The sequence below is a fragment of the Tamandua tetradactyla genome, chromosome 5, assembly GCF_023851605.1.
Source record: "Tamandua tetradactyla isolate mTamTet1 chromosome 5, mTamTet1.pri, whole genome shotgun sequence".
Taxonomy (NCBI): domain Eukaryota; kingdom Metazoa; phylum Chordata; class Mammalia; order Pilosa; family Myrmecophagidae; genus Tamandua; species Tamandua tetradactyla.
In genome coordinates this window covers 904,041-924,912 of record NC_135331.1, presented here as the reverse complement: position 1 = coordinate 924,912, position 20,872 = coordinate 904,041, and the positions used below count along the sequence as shown (strand labels likewise).

At 41.0% G+C, this 20,872-nt stretch overlaps 1 protein-coding gene across 5 annotated transcripts in view; it reads right to left on the bottom strand.

Annotated features, from left to right (window-relative positions):
• GOLGA3 (golgin A3) overlaps positions 1–20,872 on the bottom strand; it is an 82,666-nt gene that overhangs the window by 41,092 nt on the left and 20,702 nt on the right. For all 5 annotated transcript variants that reach the window (XM_077159502.1, XM_077159501.1, XM_077159504.1 and 2 more), the window contains one exon: positions 7,199–7,505. In XM_077159502.1, the coding sequence (XP_077015617.1) occupies positions 7,199–7,505 (307 nt within the window). The remainder of the gene's footprint in view (positions 1–7,198; positions 7,506–20,872) is intronic.

Sequence of the window (20,872 nt, the reverse complement as noted above, 5' to 3'; positions counted from 1 at the left end):
TTCAACTTGGGGAAGTTGAATTTCTCCCCGTTCTCACCACTTCCCGAAGGGGGCTTTGCAGATACTTTTCCACTCACTGATCGAATCATTCTGGGATTCATCGGGGCATCACTATGGACAAACCAGCAAAATCTCATATCCTACCTGAGATTCCAAGTACTTACGGCATTCAATCAAACTATCTACATAAGTTACATTAGGAAATGCACTAGTCAAAATATAAATTTTGTAACTAACAAACATTTTTTCCTTTAGTTTCACACAAAAGATGACATTTTAAAATTTTAATTACCATCTATTTTCAGTACCCTGCAATAATGCCATTCCTTTGTTCTTCCTCATACAAAAACATTTTTAAAATTGTACCTTGTGCGTTTCACTATTATTATACACTCTAGGCATTCCTAGATTATTCCATCTCAATCTTTAACATCTATCTTTCTTTCTGATTTATGTCCCCAGCCCTCCTCCCTCTATCATTCTCACATGCAGTTTCATTCAGTGTTTTAACATAATTATATTATAGTTAGGTAGTATTGTGCTGTCCATTTCTGAGTCTTTGTATCCAGTCCTATTGCACAATCTGTATCCCTTCAGCTCCAATTACCCAATATCTTATCCTATTTCTATCTCCTGATGGTCTCTGTTACGAACAAAATATTCCAAGTTTATTCACTAATGTCAATTCATATCAATGAGACCATACAATATTTGTCCTTTGGTTTTTGGCTAGTCTCACTCAGTATAATGTTCTCAAGGTACATCCATGTTGTTACATACTTCATAAGTTTATTCTGTCTTAAAGCTGCATAACACTCCATCGTATGTATATACCACAGTTTGTTTAGCCACTCTTCTGTTGATGGACATTTTGGCTGTTTCCATCTCTTTGCAATTGTAAATAATGCTGCTATGAACACTGGTGTGCAAGTGTCCGTTTGTGTCTTTGCCCTTAAGTCCTCTGAGTAGATACCTAGCAGTGGTATTGCTGGGTCATATGGCAATTCTATATTCAGCTTTTTGAGGATCCGCCAAACTGCCCTCCACAGCGGTTGCACCATTTGACATTCCCACCAACAGTGGATAAGTGTGCCTGTTTCTCCACATCCTCTCCAACACTTGTCATTTTCTGTTTTGTTGATAATGGCCATTCTGGTGGGTGTGAGATGATATCTCATTGTGGTTTTGATTTGCATTTCTCTAATGGCCAGGGATGTTGAGCATCTCTTCATGTGCCTTTTGGCCATTTGTATGTCCTCTTCTGAGAAGTGTCTGTTCAAGGCTTTTTCCCATTTTGTAATTGGATTGGCTGTCTTTTTGTTGTTGAGTTGAACTATCTCTTTATAAATTCTGGATACTAGACCTTTATCTGATATGTCGTTTTCAAATATTGTCTCCCATTGTGTAGGCTGTCTTTTTACTTTCTTGATGAAGTTTTTTGATGCACAAAAGTGTTTAATTTTGAGGAGTTCCCATTTATTCATTTATTTCTTCAGTGCTCTTGCTTTGGGTGTAAGGTCTATAAAACCGCCTCCAATTATAAGACTTATAAGATATTTCCCTACATTTCCCTGTAACTGTTTTATGGTCTTAGACCCGATGTTTAGATCTTTGATCCATTTGAGTTAACTTTTGTAGAGGGTGTGAGATACGGGTCCTCTTTCACTCTTTTGCGTATGGATATCCAGTTCTCTAGGCACCATTTATTGAAGAGAATGTTCTGTCCCAGGTGAGCTGCCTTGACTGCCTTATCAAAGATCAAATGTCCATAGATGAGAGGGTCTATATGTGAACACTCTATTTGATTCCATTGGTCAATATATCTATCTTTATGCCAGTACCATGCTGTTTTGACCACTGTGGCTTCATAATATGCCTTAAAGTCAGGCAGTGTGAGACCTCCAGCTTCGTTTTTTTTATCTCAAGATACTTTTAGCAATTCGAAGCACCCTGCCCTTCCAGATAAATTTGCTTATTGGTCTTTCTATTTCTGAAAAGGAAGTTGTTGGGATTTTGATTGGTATTGCGTTGAATCTGTAAATCAATTTAGGTACAACTGACATCTTAACTATATTTAGTCTTCGAATCCATGAACACGGTATGCCCTTCCATCTATTTAGGTCTTCTGTGATTTCTTTTTACAGTTTCCTGTAGTTTTCTTTGTATAGGTCTTTTGTCTCTTTAGTTAAATTTATTCCTAAGTATTTTATTCTTTTAGTTGCAATTGTAAATGGAATTTGTTTCTTGATTTCCCCCTCAGATTGGTCATTACTAGTGTATAGAAACACCATAGATTTTGAATGTTGATCTTGTAACCTGCCACCTTGTCTAATTTGTTGGATATTAGCATAGCTACTCCTGCTCTTTTCTGGTTATTATTTGCATGAAATATCTTTTAAAACCTTTCACTTTCAACCTATGTTTATCTTTGGGTCTAAGATGTGTTTCCTGTAGACAGCATATAGAAGGATCCTGTTTTTTAATCCATTCTGCCAGTCTATGTCTTTTGATTGGGGAGTTCAGTCCATTAACATTTATTGTTATTACTGTACAGGTAGTACTTTCTTCTACCATTTTGCCTTTTGTATTTTATATGTCATTTCTAATTTTCCTTCTTTCTACACTCTTCTTCACACCTCTTTCTTTTGTGTTTTTGTATCTGTCTCTAGTGCTCCCTTTAGTATTTCCTGCAGAGCTGGTCTCTTGGTCACAAATTCTTTCAGTGACTTTTTGTCTGAAAATGTTTTAATTTCTCCCTCATTTTTGAAGGACAATTTTGCTGGGTATAGAATTCTTGGTTGGCAGTTTTTCTCTTTTAGTAATTTAAATATATGATCCCACTGTCTTCTCACCTCCATGGTTTCTGCTGAGAAATCTACACATGGTCTTATTGGGTTTTCCTTGTATGTGATGGATTGCTTTTCTCTTGCTGTTTTCAAGAGCCTCTCTTTCTCTTTGACCTCTGACATTCTAACTAGTAAGTGTCTTGTAGAACGTCTATTTGGATCTATTCTCTTTGGGGTATGCTGCACTTCTTGGATCTGTAATTCTAGGTCTTTCATAAGAGTTGGGAAATTTTCAGTGATAATATCTTCCATTAGTTTTTCTCCTCCTTTTCCCTTCTCTTCTCCTTCCGGGACACCCACAACACGTATATTTGTGCACTTCATATTATCATTCAATTCCCTGAGTCCCTGTTCATATTTTTCAATTTTTTTGCCCTATAGTTTCTGTATCTTGTCAGATTTCAGATGTTCCGTCCTCCAGTTCACTAATCCTAACCTCTGTCTCTTGAAATCTACCATTGTAGGTTTCCATTGTTTTTTTCATCTCTTCTACTGAATCTTTCATCCCCGTAAATTCCATGATTTGTTTTTTCAGACTTTCCATTTCTTCTTTTTGTTCATTCCTTGCCTTCTTCATATCCTCCCTCAATTCACTGATTTGGTTTTTGATGAGGTTTTCCACGTCTGTTCGTATATTCTGAATTAGTTGTTTCAGCTCTTCTATCTCATTTGAACTATTGGTTTGTTCCTTTGACTGGGCCATACCTTCAATTTTCCTGGTGAGATCTGTTATTTTTTGCTGGCGTCTAGACATTTAATTACCTTAATTAGTTTATTCTGGTGATTGCTTTCACTTATCTTACCTAAGGTTTTCTTGCTAGATGAATTTGTTGTCTATCTGTTCTTTGACCTTCAGTTCAGCTTTTTCTGGACCTCTAGCTTAGGTTTTGTTTAACAGAGGATAAGTTTTCAGTTCTTGTTTTCTTGTTTCTTGCCCTGCTTGTATGGTGCCTTTTCCCTCCCCACCCTTAGGAGCGTCTACGTAGGTATTATAGACTCCAGCCTGGTTTTCCCGGACTAAACTGGCCTATCAGGGGCAAGGAGTCACCTGCTTCAGTTTTCCCTGAGGGTGAGACCCAGCAGGTTAAAAGACGTTCCTGTGAAGTCTCTGGGCTCTGTTTTTCTTATCCTGCCCAGTATGTGGCACGTCTGCCTGTGGGTTGCACCAGCCAAAGATGCTGCAGCACTTTTAACTTTGGAGACTCTCCCTGCTGGGGGTGTGGTGGAGACGGAGGAGAGGTTGTAGGTTGGTTTTAATGGCTTCAAATTGCCAAGCCCTGGGGTCTGAATTCCTTGAGGGAGGGACTCCACCTGAGTTGGGCTTTACCCCTCTCCTGGGGAAGGCACAGGTGGGAGATAGCCCTGAAAGCAGCCCGTTTCTGCCTATGCCTGGGGCAGTTGCAGCCTGAGAAGTCCCGCTGCTGAATCCAGAGGCTGCTAAGTCTCCATAGAGAGACAGCCACTAAAGACTCTGTTTCTTCCCCTTTCCTCTTTTTCCGTGAGCCCAATGGGCGACCTCTGCCTTGACCAGGTTTAGAGTCTCTTTCTTTTCCCTCTGGGAAGCCGCCTGTGGAGGAGGGGTGCCAGGAGCCAGCCACGGCTTGGGGAACTCACGGTTTTTGGGGGGGGCTTGCAGCCGGTCCAGCTGGTCCCGACTGGGGTACGCTGTGTGTCCAGTCACTGACGTGGCTCTTGGAGCTGTTCTGTACTGTTTCTGGTTATTATATAGTAGTTGTTCTGGAGGACGAACTAAAACGTGCACATTGCTAAGCCGCCATCTTGGCCCCTCCCTCCTGTGATCTCTTCGCAGTACAATTTTTAAGATTGCCCCTTGCATGCACTTGTTTCACCTCCATGAGAAAACTTCCTTTCCTTTGTTCTTGCTCTGGGAACATGGATTTATTCTGTTTGTTTTCGTGCAGAATTTTCTACCCAAGTCCTATGATTTGTTTGAATTCTCTCTCACACAGGCCCCTGTTATCCTTATGCTTTTCATAATCTGTGACCTGTCCTGCCTTACAGCAGTTCAGTAACCCCCATGGCACCTCTTTGCCCCCAAGAGGCTTTTCTGCCTCTGGTTTCTTCTACCTCCGGGTACCCCACCCCAGGGACCAGGAGGGATCAATCCAGAAAGGTGCATGGCATACTTAGATGGCCCAGCAGACTGAGGCTGCATTGAGTGGGCACCTCCTTCTGGCATCTATACTGTGCTCTCTTCCTTCCCTGGGGCATGGTGTGTGCAGCTCTCCTCTAAGGCCTGTGCTCTGACCTGGATCTCTGCAGATGTGACTTCTCACTCACAGCATCTGTGGAAGGAGGGGCCTGGGCCACACTGCCTCTGTGCGGGGCTGAGTCAGGGGGGCTCCTGGATGGCAGGTCCAGGATGTCAATCTCCTAACCTGATTTTGATGTTTTTTCCCCCCTTTTTCTTTGATTCCGCCTTTGCAGAGTCCTTCTCCAAGGTCTTTCGTACTCTAGAGTTCCAAGCAAGTGGGATGTGCCCCACCTGCCAGTGGCACCCTTACATTCCTTCGGGAAATTCACCCTTCCTCCATCCTCAACCATAATCTGGCAGGATTGACCTCACCTCATCCCAGTGGATTCCTTCCCCTCAGCTGAAGTGGCAGGCAAGGCTGCACGGCCGATTCAGAGCCAATGAAAAGTAAAGAGGCATTTACTCAGTTTATGGGGGAAAGTTTCTTCTTTCTGCTGAGTGGTGACCAGAAGAACCCTCCCTGTCTCTGGACAAGGTGCTGTGAGGACAGGACATCAGGAACTGGAGCTTTTTTCTGCACAGTGAAGGGCAGGCCTGGAGTCACCACAGGGACCAGATGTAATCCCAAAGAAAAGCCACATTGTGGAGAGCAGAACAGAGGCCCAGGGCAGAGGACTTGAACCCTTGGGGCCGGCCAGCCCAGATCTTAGGGAGTACACGTTCTCCTGGCTCCTGATTTTCCACAGGAACAACTCATGTCGTAGAACCAACTTGGCTTCTACCTATGTTCCCTGGAAGATCAAGGAACTCATGTGAGGGGAACTCTGGGAGGAAGCCTGGAGACTGGCAGGCTGAGTTGCCCACGTTCTCCCGCACAGGGAGTGTGCTGCCCACAGGGAGCCGGTGTTCCCCAGGTCCTATCTCACTGGGGGCCTACGTGGGGAAGACAGCTCCAATCCAGGGTTGGCCAGGGAGAACAAGACCACATGTCCTTGGCTGCCACACCAAAAAAGCTACGCCCCGCCCCCTCCAACTCAGCCTTCACAGTAGTAAAAGTGATATTTTCTTTCACCTGGGATTCATGTGTCTTATGTCTTAATTTGACGAAAAACTCAAGAGCAAGAAGAGTGTTCTTTACTGGGGACTTTTCCCAAGTCTCACCTGAGCCCACCCCAAACTTCAGGCTTTCTTTTTTGTTTAAGCAAGTTTGGGCTGTGCTGTCAGTTGCACTAAAAGGATTCCTAGCTGATTTGCTATCTCAATGGCAGGTTGGACACACTCTGGTTCTCTGCAGCTAAACAAACATATGTTAAGAGGCAACCATGTGCCAAATATAGCAATTGGCTGGACACAGGCGAAGAAGATGCAGTTCCTACCCCTAGTAAATGAAGTTTATCTAAAGCAATACAGAGAAGAGATAACCAATGTTGGCTGGATGGAATACGGAAAGCTTTGCAAAAGACGGCATTTACACCAAGTCCTGACTGATTTCAATGAGCAGTGGACACGGTGGGAACTGAGTATGAGAGTATTTCAGGATGAAAGACACAGCATGAGGAGAGGGACACCAGCTGCTGAGCCACATGGGGCCTGTGTGTGTGGCTTGCACCCATGCTCCCTGTGGTTCTCCTGCTCTATCCACCCCTCTATTGCCCTGGAGGTGGTCCCAACAGGGGTCCACTGAGACTGAAATGCTGAACTTAAAGATAGGAGAAAAGCAGTTTTAACCAACAAGCAAAGTGCGGTCTTTAAAAAAATAGAATCTGTGATTCTGCAGAATAAGAAGGCAGTTCTACACCCACAAATAACAATGGAACTCTCAACGTACAATGAATGGAAATGACTGTATTAACTATCAAGATCCCACAGCAAATTTCCAAACCTGTCATTCTCCCTGATGCACATGCAAAAACGTACAGAATTCCACGAGCTTAACCAGAACTTATACTTACTTTAGAAGGTAGACACCTTCTGTGTAGATAATAAACTAATACAAAGAAACCCAGCCCCATTCATATCACCGCAGAGCAGTGCACTCACTGATCAGTGAGCTAAATTTCACCACTGGGCTGAAACTTACTGAGCAATTTCAAAGAGGAATAAAGAACAGAGAGGTAGGAACATGGACACAGCTCACCTGTGTTGTCTTTACTGAGAATGCTCCTTTGCATATCTTCGACCTTGGCCACGAGTCTCTGGTACTGCTCCTCTGCCACTTGCAGATCGCTGTTGGACGAAGCCAGACTAGCGTTTTTGGCCTCGAGCATGCTCTGCAGGTCGGTCATGGCCCGTTGCAGATCCCAGCAAGACTGCTTCAAGGTGTCCACTTCAGAACTGAGTGAGGCCTGCTCCTGCTGGCTGCTGCGGCTGTGCTCAGCCTGAGCCTGAAGCTTCGTGTTCAGAGCAGCAAGCTGTGCTTGTAGCTCTGCCTTATCCTTAAGTGCCTGGAAAGGTCCCCAGATAGTTACACTTAATTTCAGGAAAATCAGTCACTTCCATCTACAGTATCATCAGGACTGCTGAGAAACAACAAACAATACAAAAAAGGGGCCCAACAAGGTGAATTTTACATTAAAACAGACGATTTGGTCAGTCTAGTGAGACAGTTCTCCAAGCATACCAAAGAGGCAGGAGAAGGCAGGTCCAGCTAGTTCCAGGCACAGGAACAACCAATCAGCGTGACTTTCAGGAAAAGCTGTGTACACACCCCAATAATTGTGAGAACACTATGAGGAAACACATATGTTTGAAAAACAAAACCGAGTAAGAAAACCAGAAATGTTGAGAGATTCCTAAAAGATAAAAAGCAGTCACATTCACGTCTGGGGAAAACAAAAAAGCAGCAAAGCAGGAAAACACCTATAAGACAAGCCTGCCAGTGCACAGAGAGGGCTCTGAGTGGCCCATCACGGACCCACAGACACAGGAGCTGCCAGAGCAGCCGTGGGCCAGGACGCAAGCCCGCAGCACAGAGCAGGGAAGGGCAGGAAGGTGCTGTCTCCAGCAGCACCAGACCCAGGAATGGTAAAGTACTACGAGAAGAAGACATGCAAAAGACAAAATGCTCCCTGCCCATCCTGAAAAATCCACCTAGGCATGTGAATGGGGATTTCCAAATTCAAAGACGACCATACAATCGTGGGCCTACAAACAGTTAAGAAAAACCAACATCATGGAGGCAACAACAAATTCAACACACAGAACACACAGCCAAAGAAAGTAAGGTGCCTGACCAAACTCAGTAAGATTTGAGAATAGGTAAAATAAGTATCGTCACAGAGATGTCAGACAGTATTACACCCATAACAATCCATATATCCAACTAAAAAGGTAAAGTAAAAGAAAGCTCAAGGGATCAAATATAGATGAAACAAGAACGCACTTGATGAAAGGCTTGTAAACTGAAAGTACATTAAGTGAAAACTGTGTACAAATTAATCACAAACGCTCTGAAATCACCTGTGTAGCACAAGCACTTTCATGCACCCACAATACAGGTGCTCGTGGCCAAGGGCTACGGCATACCAAATAACGCGTATAAGCCCACGAGGCTTAGCTAAGCAGGCAGCTCCTCTTCTGCCTGCCACCTGCACTGGAGCAGAGCCCCGGGCTGTGTCGGCTGCATAAGCCCCCCCTTCTCCCCAACATCTACAGGTGAACGCAAGTGAACTGACTTCCTCTAACCATTGATAAAAAAAAAAAAGATAAAAATCTAGTTCTAGCGGCGCTCACGCCCTGCCAGCCAGCCCGCCCTCCTCTCCCTCTTTGTCCGCCGGCCCGGTGTGGCGCTCACGCCCAGCCAGCCAGCCCGCCCTCCTCTCCCTCTTTGTCCACCGGCCCGGCGCAGCGCTCACGCTCCGCCAGCCAGCCCGCCCTTCTCTCCCTCTTCCCCCTTCTGTTCCGGTGGCGCTCCACCCGCCATCTTATCCTTACCTTTCTCCTCCTGCTCCGGCGGCTCTCCAACCACCACCCTGCCCTCTTCCGCCTTTACCGGCTCCTCCGCCACCGGCCTTGACTGCCTTGCCACCCTCACCTTTCCTCCTCCAGAACAGCTACTGGGGGAGTGGAGACGATACAGAGCAGCTCCCGGAGCCACGACGGACATTAAAGGGATGGCGTACCCCATCCTGGAACGGCTGACTGTCTGGGAGAACCAGCCCCGGTGAGATCGCCGAGAGGCGCGGGCTTTCCCGGGCGGGACGGCAAGCGGCTGGAGTTCATCCCTTCCTCCTTCCCAGTCCAGCTGGCAGAACTGGGCAGGCGGTTCGCTCGGGCCATGGGGGCTGGCGCCCCCAACAGGCAAGGCCCCCGGACCAACTGAGAGAGTTGGGTCGGAAATCGCCAGACCGTGGAGAACGGTGACTGGGGGGTCCCTTCCAAACACGTGACTCCCCGGTCCGGCTGTGAACAGTGCACTCGCCCGGGCTGCGGGAGCTGGCGCACTCCCACCATGCTTGGTGCCCCGGGCCAACTAGGAAATAGGGTCGGGCGCTCTCCCAGGCTGCGGTGGCCGGCGACCCTCCCCGCGTTCGGACCCCCGGGCCGGCTGGCACTCTTCCAAGCCACTTCGGCTGCCGAACCTCCCCCACGGCGAGAGTTTTCCAAAGTTAAAGGACCCACAGTAACTTTTACTGGTGGAACCCGTAGACAAACGTGTGCCATGAGCTCCACCTACTGGGCAGGATAAGAAAAACAGAACCCAGAGATTTCACAGAAAAATCTTTCAACCTGTGGGGTCCAACACCCAGGGAAATTTGACTAAATACCCAGACGCCAGCAGAAGATAACGGATCACGCTCAGAAAATTGAAAATATGGCCCAGTCAAAGGAACAAACCAATAGTTCAAATGAGATACAGGAGCTGAAACAACTAATGCTGAATATACGAACAGAAATGGAAAACCTCTTCAAAAACGAAATCGATAAATTGAGGGAGGACATGAAGAAGACATGGGCTGAACAAAAAGAAGAAATAGAAAAACTGAAAAAACAAATCACAGAGCTTATGGAAGTGAAGGATAAAGTAGAAAAGATGGAAAAAACAATGGATACCTACAATGATAGATTTAAAGAGACAGAAGATAGAATTAGTGATTTGGAGGATGGAACATCTGAATTCCAAAAAGAAACAGAAACTATCGGGAAAAGAATGGAAAAATTTGAACAGGGTATCAGGGAACTCAAGGACAATATGAACCGCACAAATATACATGTTGTAGGTGTCCCAGAAGGAGAAGAGAAGGGAAAAGGAGGAGAAAAACTAATGGAAGAAATTATCACTGAAAATTTCCCAACTCTTATGAAAGACCTAAAATTACAGATCCAAGAAGTGCAGCACACCCCAAAGAGATTAGACCCAAATAGGTGTTCTCCAAGACACTTACTAGTTAGAATGTCAGAGGTCAAAGAGAAAGAGAGGATCTTGAAAGCAGCGAGAGAGAAGCAATTCATCACATACAAGGGAAACCCAATAAGACCATGTGTAGATTTCTCAGCAGAAACCATGGAAGCTAGAAGACAGTGGGATGATATATTAAAGTTACTAAAAGAGAAAAACTGCCAACCAAGACTCCTATATCCAGCAAAATTGTCCTTCAAAAATGAGGGAGAAATTAAAACATTCTCAGACAAAAAGTCACTGAGAGAATTTGTGACCAAGAGACCAGCTCTGCAAGAAATACTAAAGGGAGCACTAGAGTCAGACACAAAAAGACAGAAGAGAGAGGTATGGAGAAGAGTATACAAAGAAGGAAAGTCAGATATGATATATATAATACAAAAGGCAAAATGGTAGAGGAAAATATTATCCAAACAGTAATAACTCTAAATGTTAATGGACTGAATTCCCCAATCAAAAGACACAGACTGGCAGAATGGATTAACAAACAGGATCCTTCCATATGCTGTCTACAGGAAACACATCTTAGAATCAAAGATAAATATAGGTTGAAAGTGGAAGGTTTGGAAAAGATATTTCAAGCAAATAACAACCAGAAAAGAGCAGGAGTGGCTATACTAATATCCAACAAATTAGACTTCAAATGTAAAACAGTTAAAAGAGACAAAGAAGGACACTATATACTAATAAAAGGAACAATTAAACAAGAAGACATAACAATCATAAATATTTATGCACCGAACCAGAATGCCCCAAAATACGTGAGGAATACACTGCAAACGCTGAAAAGGGAAATAGGCACATATACCATAATAGTTGGAGACTTCAATTCACCACTCTCATCAATGGACAGAACATCTAGACAGAGGATCAATAAAGAAATAGAGAATCTGAATATTACTATAAATGAGCTAGACTTAACAGACATTTATAGGACATTACATCCCACAACAGCAGGATACACCTTTTTTTCAAGTGCTCATGGATCATTCTCAAAGACAGACCATATGCTGGCTCACAAAGTCTTAAAAAATTTAAAAAGATTGAAATCATACACAACACTTTCTCAGATCATAAAGGAATGAAGTTGGAAATCAATAATAGGCAGAGTGCCAGAAAATTCACAAATACATGGAGGCTCAACAACACACTCTTAAACAACGATTGGGTCAAAGAAGAAATTGCAAGAGAAATTAGTAAATACCAGAGGTGAATGAAAATGAAAACACAACATATCAAAACTTATGGGACACAGCAAAGGCAGTGCTAAGAGGGAAATTTGTTGCCCTACAATGCCTTTATCAGAGAAGAAGAAAAGGCAAAAATGTAGGAATTAACTGTCCACTTGGAAGAACTGGAGAAAGAACAGCAAACTAATCCCAAAGCAAGCAAAAGGAAAGAAATAACAAAGATTAGAGGAGAAATAAATGAAATTGAAAACATGAAAACAATAGAGAAAATCAATAAGACCAGAAGTTGGTTCTATGAGAAAATCAATAAGATTGATGGGCCCTTAGCAAGATTGACAAAAAGAAGAAGAGAGAGGATGCAAATAAATAAGATCAGAAATGGAAGAGGAGACATAACTACTGACCTCATAGAAATAAGGAGGTAATAGGGGATACTATGAACAACTTTACGCTAATAAATACAACAATTTAGTTGAAATGGACGGGTTCCTGGAAAGACATGAACAACCAACTTTGACTCAAGAAAAAATAGATGACCTCAACAAACCAATCACAAGTAAAGAAATTGAATTAGTCATTCAAAAGCTTCCTAAAAAGAAAAGTCCAGGAACAGACGGCTTCACATGTGAATTCTATCAAACATTCCAGAAAGAATTAGTACCAACTCTCCTCAAACTCTTCAAAAAAATCGAAGTGGAGGGAAAACTACCTAATTCATTTTACGAAGTCAACATCACCCTCATACCAAAACCAGGCAAAGATATTACAAAAAAAGAAAACTACAGACCAATCTCTCCAACGAATATAGATGCAAAAATCCTCAATAAAATTCTAGCAAATCGTGTCCAACAACACATTAAAAGAATTATACATCATGACCAAGTAGGATTCATCCCAGGTATGCAAGGATGGTTCAACATAAGAAAATCAATTAATGTAATACACCATATCAACAAATCAAAGCATAAAAATCACATGATCATCTCAATTGATGCAGAGAAGGCATTTGACAAGATTCAACATCCTTTCCTGTTGAAAACACTTCAAAACATAGGAATACAAGGGAACTTCCTTAAAATGATAGAGGGAATATATGAAAAACCCACAGCTAATATCATCCTCAATGGGGAAAAATTAAAAACTTTCCCACTAAGATCAGGAACAAGACAAGGATGTCCACTATCACTACTATTATTCAACATTGTGTTGGAGGTTCTAGCCAGAGCAATTAGACAAGAAAAAGAAATACAACGCATCAAAATTGGAAAGGAAGAAGTAAAACTATCACTGTTTGCAGACGATATGATACTATATGTCGAAAACCCGGAAAAATCCACAACAAAACTACTAGAGCTAATAAATGAGTACAGCAAAGTAGCAGGTTACAAGATCAACATTCAAAAATCTGTAGCATTTCTATACACTAGTAAAGAACAAGCTGAGGGGGAAATCAAGAAACGAATCCCATTTACAATTGCAACTAAAAGAATGAAATACCTAGGAATAAATTTAACTAAAGAGACAAAAAACCTATATAAAGAAAACTACAAAAAACTGCTAAAAGAAATCACAGAAGACCTAAACAGATGGAAGGGCATACCGCGTTCATGGATTAGAAGACTAAATATAGTTAAGATGTCAATCCTACCTAAATTGATCTACAGATTCAATGCAATACCAATCAAAATCCCAACAACTTATTTTTCAGAAATAGAAAAACCAATAAACAAATTTATCTGGAAGGGCAGGGTGCCCCGAATTGCTAAAAACATCTTCAGGAAAAAAACGAAGCTGTAGGTCTCGCGCTGCCGGACTTTAAGGCATATTATGAAGCCACAGTGGTCAAAACAGATATTGTATTGGCATACAGATAGATATATCGACCAATGGAATCGAATAGAGTGCTCAGATATAGACCCTCTCATCTACAGACATTTGATCTTTGATAAGGCAGTCAAGCCAACTCACCTGGGACAGAACAGTCTCTTCAATAAATGGTGCCGAGAGAACTGGATATCCATATGCAAAAGAATGAAAGAAGACCCATCTCTCACACCCTATACAAAAGTTAATTCAAAATGGATCAAAGATCTAAACATTAGGTCTAAGACCATAAAACAGTTAGAGGAAAATATAGGGAGATATCTTACGAAACTTACAATTGGAGGTGGTTTTATGGACCTTAAACCTAAAGCAAGAGCACTGAAGAAGGAAATAAATAAAAGGGAGCTCTTCAAAATGAAACACTTTTGTGCATCAAAGAACTTCCTCAAGAAAGCAGAAAGAGACTTCCGGAGAAGATGGCGGCTTAGTAAGATACGCGGGTCTTAGTTCCTCCTCCAGAACAGCAACTAAAGAAACAGAAACAATACGATACAGCTCCCGGAGCCACGACAGAGACTAAAAAGACAGCGTACCCCATTCTGGAACGGCTGAATGGGCAGGGAGAATCCGCTATGGTGAGATACCCGAGGGGCGCGCGTTTTCCCGGCCGGGGCGGCTGGCGAATGGGGTCCCCTCCACGCACGTGGCTCCCGGAACGTTGGATAGCGGGGCCCTCCCCTCATGCTTGACGTCTCGGGCCAGCTGGGCAATTTGGACCCCACCCCCCTCCACGCGCGGTTTCCCAGGTCGACTGCAAGATTCGGATTGGCAAGTAAAGGGAGCCACAGCATCTTTTACTGGTGTGACCCGCAGACAGACGAGCGCCACCGACTGGGCAGGAAAATAAAATAGAGCCCAGAGATTTCACAGAAAAACCTTTCAACCAGCCGGGTCTCACACCCAGGGAAATCTGATCAAATGCCCAAACAGCAGCAGAAAATAATGGATGACGCTCGGAAAACTGAAGATATGGCCCAGACAAAGGAACAAACCAATAGTTCAAATGAGATCCAGGAGCTGAGACAACTAATGCTGAATATACGAACAGAAATGGAAACTCTTCAAAAACCAAATCAATAAATTGAGAGAGGACATGAAGAAGACATGGGCTGAACAAAAAGAAGAAATAGAAAATCTGAAAAAACAAATCACAGAACTTATGGGAGTGAAGAACAAAGAAGAAAAAATGGAAAAAACAATGGATACCTACAATGGTAGATCTAAAGACACAGAAGCTACAATCAGTGAACTGGAGGATAGAACATCTGAATTCCAAAAAGAAACAGAAACTATCGGGAAAAGAATGGAAAAACTTGAGCAGGGGATCAGGGAACTGAAGGACAATATGAAGCGCACAAATATAGGTGTTGTGGGTGTCCCAGAAGGAGAAGAGAAGGGAAAAGGAGGAGAAAAACTAATGGAAGAAATTATCACTGAAAATTTCCCAACTCTTATGAAAGACCTAAATTTATAGATCCAAGAAGTGCAGCGCACCCCAAAGAGAATAGACCGAAATAGGCGTTTTCCAAGACACTTACTTGTTAGAATGTCAGAGGTCAAAGAGAAAGAGAGGATCTTGAAAGCAGCGAGAGAGAAGCAATTCATCACATACAAGGGAAACCCAATAAGACTATGTGTAGATTTCTCAGCAGAAACCATGGAAGCTAGAAGACAGTGGGATGATATATTAAAGTTACTAAAAGAGAAAAACTGCCAACCAAGACTCCTATATCCAGCAAAATTGTCCTTCAAAAATGAGGGAGAAATTAAAACATTCTCAGACAAAAAGTCACTGAGAGAATTTGTGACCAAGAGACCAGTTCTGCAAGAAATACTAAAGGGAGCACTAGAGTCAGAACCGAAAAGACAGAAGAGAGAGGTATGGAGAACAGTGTAGAAAGAAGGAAAGTCAGATATAATATATATAATACAAAAGGCAAAATGGTAGAGGAAAATATTATACAAACAGTAATAACACTAAATGTTAATGGACTGAATTCCCCAATCAAAAGACATAGATTGGCAGAATGGATTAAAAAACAGGATCCTTCTATATGTTGTCTACAGGAAACACATCTTAGACCCAAAGATAAACATAGGTTGAAAGTGAAAGGTTGGGAAAAGATATTTCATGCAAATAACAACCAGAAAAGAGCAGGAGTGGCTATACTAATATCCAACAAGTTAGACTTCAAATGTAAAACAGTTAAAAGAGACAAAGAAGGACACTATATACTAATAAAAGGAACAATTAAACAAGAAGACATAACAATCATAAATATTTACGCACCGAACCAGAATGCCCCAAAAAACGTGAGGAATACACTGCAAACACTGAAAAAGGAAATAGACACAAATACCATAATAGTTGGAGACTTCAATTCCCCACTCTCATCAATGGACAGAACATCTAGACAGAGAATCAAAAAAGAAATAGAGAATCTGAATATTACTATAAAGGAGCTAGACTTAACAGACATTTATAGGACATTAAATCCCACAACAGCAGGATACACCTTTTTCTCAAGTGCTCATGGATCATTCTCAAAGATACACCATATGCTGGGTCACAAAGCAAGTCTTAACAAATTTAAAAAGATTGAAATCATACACAACACTTTCTCGGATCATAAAGGAATGATGTTGGAAATCAATAATAGGCGGAATGCCAGAAAATTCACAAGTACGTGGAGGCTCAACAACACACTCTTAAACAACGAGTGGGTCAAAGAAGAAATTGCAAGAGAAATTAGTAAATACCTCGAGGCAAATGAAAATGAAAACACAACATATCAAAACCTATGGGATGCAGCAAAGGCAGTGCTAAGAGGGAAATTTATTGCCCTAAATGCCTATATCAGAAAAGAAGAAAAGGCAAAAATGCAGGAATTAACTGTTCAATTGGAAGAACTGGAGAAAGAACAGCAAACTAATCCCAAAGCAAGCAAAAGGAAAGAAATAACAAAGATCAGAGCAGAAATAAATGAAACTGAAAACATGAAAACAATAGAGAAAATCAACAAGACCAGAAATTGGTTCTATGAGAAAATCAATAAGATTGATGGGCCCTTATCAAGATTGACAAAAAGAAGAAGAGAGAGGATGCAAATAAATAAGATCAGAAATGGAAGAGGAGACATAACTACTGACCTCACAGAAATAAAGGAGGTAATAACAGGATACTATGAACAACTTTACGCTAATTAATACAACAATTTAAATGAAATGGACGGGTTCCTGGAAAGACATGAACAACCAACTTTGACTCAAAAGACACAGATGATCTCAACAAACCAATCACAAGTAAAGAAATTGAATTAGTCATTCAAAAGCTTCCTAAAAAGAAAAGTCCAGGACCAGATGGCTTCACATGTGAATTCTACCAAACGTTCCAGAAAGAATTAGTACCAATTCTCCTCAAACTCTTCAAAAAAATCGAAGCGGAGGGAAAACTACCTAATTCTTTCTATGAAGCCAACATCACCCTCATACCAAAACCAGGCAAAGATATTACAAAAAAAGAAAACTACAGACCAATCTCTCTAATGAATATAGATGCAAAAATCCTCAATAAAATTCTAGCAAATCGTATCCAACAACACATTAAAAGAATTATACATCATGACCAAGTAGGATTCATCCCAGGTATGCAAGGATGGTTCAACATAAGAAAATCAATTAATGTAATACAGCATATCAACAAATCAAAGCAGAAAAATCACATGATCATCTCAATTGATGCAGAGAAGGCATTCGACAAGATTCAACATCCTTTCCTGTTGAAAACACTTCAAAAGATAGGAATACAAGGGAACTTCCTTAAAATGATAGAGGGAATATATGAAAAACCCACAGCTAATATCATCCTCAATGGGGAAAAATTGAAAACTTTCCCCCTAAGATCAGGAACAAGACAAGGATGTCCACTATCACCACTATTATTCAACATTATGTTGGAGGTTCTAGCCAGAGCAATTAGACAAGAAAAAGAAATACAAGGCATCAAAATTGGAAAGGAAGAAGTAAAACTATCACTGTTTGCAGACGATATGATACTATACGTCGAAAACCCGGAAAAATCCACAACAAAACTACTAGAGCTAATAAATGAGTACAGCAAAGTAGCAGGTTACAAGATCAACATTCAAAAATCTGTAGCTTTTCTATACACTAGTAATAAACAAGCTGAGGGGGAAATCAAGAAACGAATCCCATTTACAATTGCAACTAAAAGAATAAAATACCTAGGAATAAATTTAACTAAAGAGACAAAAAACCTATATAAAGAAAACTACAAAAAACTGTTAAAAGAAATCGCAGAAGACCTAAATAGATGGAAGGGCATACCGTGTTCATGGATTGGAAGACTAAATATAGTTAAGATGTCAATCCTACCTAAATTGATTTACAGATTCAATGCAATACCTATCAAAATCCCAACAACTTATTTTTCAGAAATAGAAAAACCAATAAGCAAATTTATCTGGAAGGGCAGGGTGCCCCGAATTGCTAAAAACATCTTGAGGAAAAAAAACGAAGCTGGAGGTTTAGCGATGCCGGACTTTAAGGCATATTATGAAGCCACAGTGGTCAAAACAGCATGGTATTGGCATAAAGGTAGATATATCGACCAATGGAATCGAATAGAGTGCTCAGATATAGACCCTCTCATCTACGGACATTTGATCTTTGATAAGGCAGTCAAGCCAACTCACCTGGGACAGAACAGTCTCTTCAATAAATGGTGCCTAGAGAACTGGATATCCATGTGCAAAAGAATGAAAGAAGACCCATCTCTCACACCCTATACAAAAGTTAACTCAAAATGGATCAAAGATCTAAACATTAGGTCTAAGACCATAAAACAGTTAGAGGAAAATGTTGGGAGATATCTTATGGATCTTACAACTGGAGGCGGTTTTATGGACCTTAAACCTAAAGCAAGAGCACTGAAGAAGGAAATAAATAAATGGGAGCTCCTCAAAATTAAACACTTTTGTGCATCAAAGAACTTCATCAAGAAAGTAGAAAGACAGCCTACACAATGGGAGACAATATTTGGAAATGATATATCAGATAAACGTCTAGTATCCAGAATTTATAAAGAGATTGTTCATCTCAACAACAAAAAGACAGCCAACCCAATTACAAAATGGGAAAAAGACTTGAACAGTCACCTACCAGAAGAGGAAATACGGATGGCCAAGAGGCACATGAAGAGATGCTCAATGTCCCTGGCCATTAGAGAAATGCAAATCAAAACCACAATGAGATATCATCTCACACCCACCAGAATGGCCATTATCAACAAAACAGAAAATGACAAGTGCTGGAGAGGATGCGGAGAAAGAGGCACGCTTATCCACTGTTGGTGGGAATGTAAAATGGTGCAACCACTTTGGAAGGCAGTTTGGCGGTTCCTCAAAAAGCTGAATATAGAATTGCCATACGACCCAGCAATACCATTGCTGGAAATCTACTCAAAGGACTTAAGGGCAAAGACACAAACGGACATTTGCACACCAATGTTTATAACAGCGTTATTTACAATTGCAAAGAGATGGAAACAACCAAAATGTCCATCAACAGAAGAATGGCTAAACAAACTGTGGTATATACATACGATGGAATATTATGCAGCTTTAAGACAGGATAAACTTATGAAGCATGTAATAACATGGATGGACCTAGAGAACATTATGCTGAGTGAGTCTAGCCAAAAACTAAAGGACAAATACTGTATGGTCCCACTGATGTGAACGGACATTCGAGAATAAACTTGGAATATGTCATTGGTAACAGAGTCCAGCAGGAGGTAGAAACAGGGTAAGATAATAGGTAATTGGAGCTGAAGGGATATAGACTGTGCAACAGGACTAGATACAAAAACTCAAAAATGGACAGCACAATAATACCTAATTGTAAAGTAATCATGTTAAAACACTGAATGAAGCTGCATCTGAGCTATAGGTTTAATTTGTTTGTTTGTTTGTTTGTTTTTACTATTATTATTACTTTTATTTCTTTTCTCTATATTAACATTCTATATCTTTGTCTGGTGTGTCGCTAGTTCTTCTAAACCGATGCAAATGTACTAAGAAACGATGAGCATGTATCTATGTGATGACGTTAAGAATTACTGATTGCATATGTAGAATGGTATGATTTCTAAATGTTGGGTTAATTTCTTTTTTTTTTTTTCTGTTAATTAATTAAAAAAAAAATCTAGTTCTTTGCTATCTATAAAAGAGATCAAACAAAATGACAAAGAAAACTGAAAATTAACTGGTGGAAAATGATTTGCAAACGCTATCTGGTAATAGCAATATAAACCTCATAAAAAGCAGCACACAGACTAAGTATCCAAGGGGCAAAAATGACAATTTACCATGCTAGAAAAGAACACAATCTACCAAAAGAATTTACGTAGTATGGACTTTTAAGTACTTCACAGCATAGCTAAAAATATTAAAGGAAAATCCTTAAGGAGATTCAAGGAGACACCAAGTCATGGACATTCAGCGTGGCAGTGTGATGCTCCTCTTTCTCAGGAAAGCAAATTAAGCAGACAAAAAAATTAAGGATAAAGAAAATTTGGGTATTATATTGCTACCAATAATAGAAAAGTTTTTTATTTTTTTTATTTTTTAATTTTTTAAAAAAATACAATAAACAAATGCAAACATTCTTAATTTGATCATTCTGTTCTACATATATAATCAGTAATTCACAATATGATCATATAGTTGCAGATTCATCATCATGATCATTTCTTAAAACATTTGCATCTATTCAGAAAAACAAATAAAAAGACAACAAAAAATAATTCATACATACCATACCCCTTACCCCTACCTTTCACTGATCAGTAGCATTTCAATCTAAATTTATTTTAACATTTGTTCCCATTATTTATTTTTAGTCCATATGTTTCACTCATCTGTTGATAAGGTAGATAAAAGGAGCATCAGACACAAGGTTTTCACAATCACACAGTCACACTGTGAAAGCTGTATCATTATACAATCATCTTCAAGAAACATGACTACTGGAACACAGCTCTACATTTTCAGGCACTTCCCTCCAGCCTCTCCATTATATCTTGACTACAAGGTGTTATCTATCTAATGCGTAAGAATAACCCCCAGGATAACCTCCTCACTCTGTTCAGAATCTCTCAGCCATTGACACTTTATTTTGTCTCATTTCTCTCTTTCTCTTTTTGGTCAAGAAGGTCTTCTCAATCCCTTGATGCTGAGTCCTAGCTCATTCTACAATTTCTGTCCCACGTTGCCAGGAAGGTCCACACCCCTGGGAGTCATGTCCCACGGAGACAGGG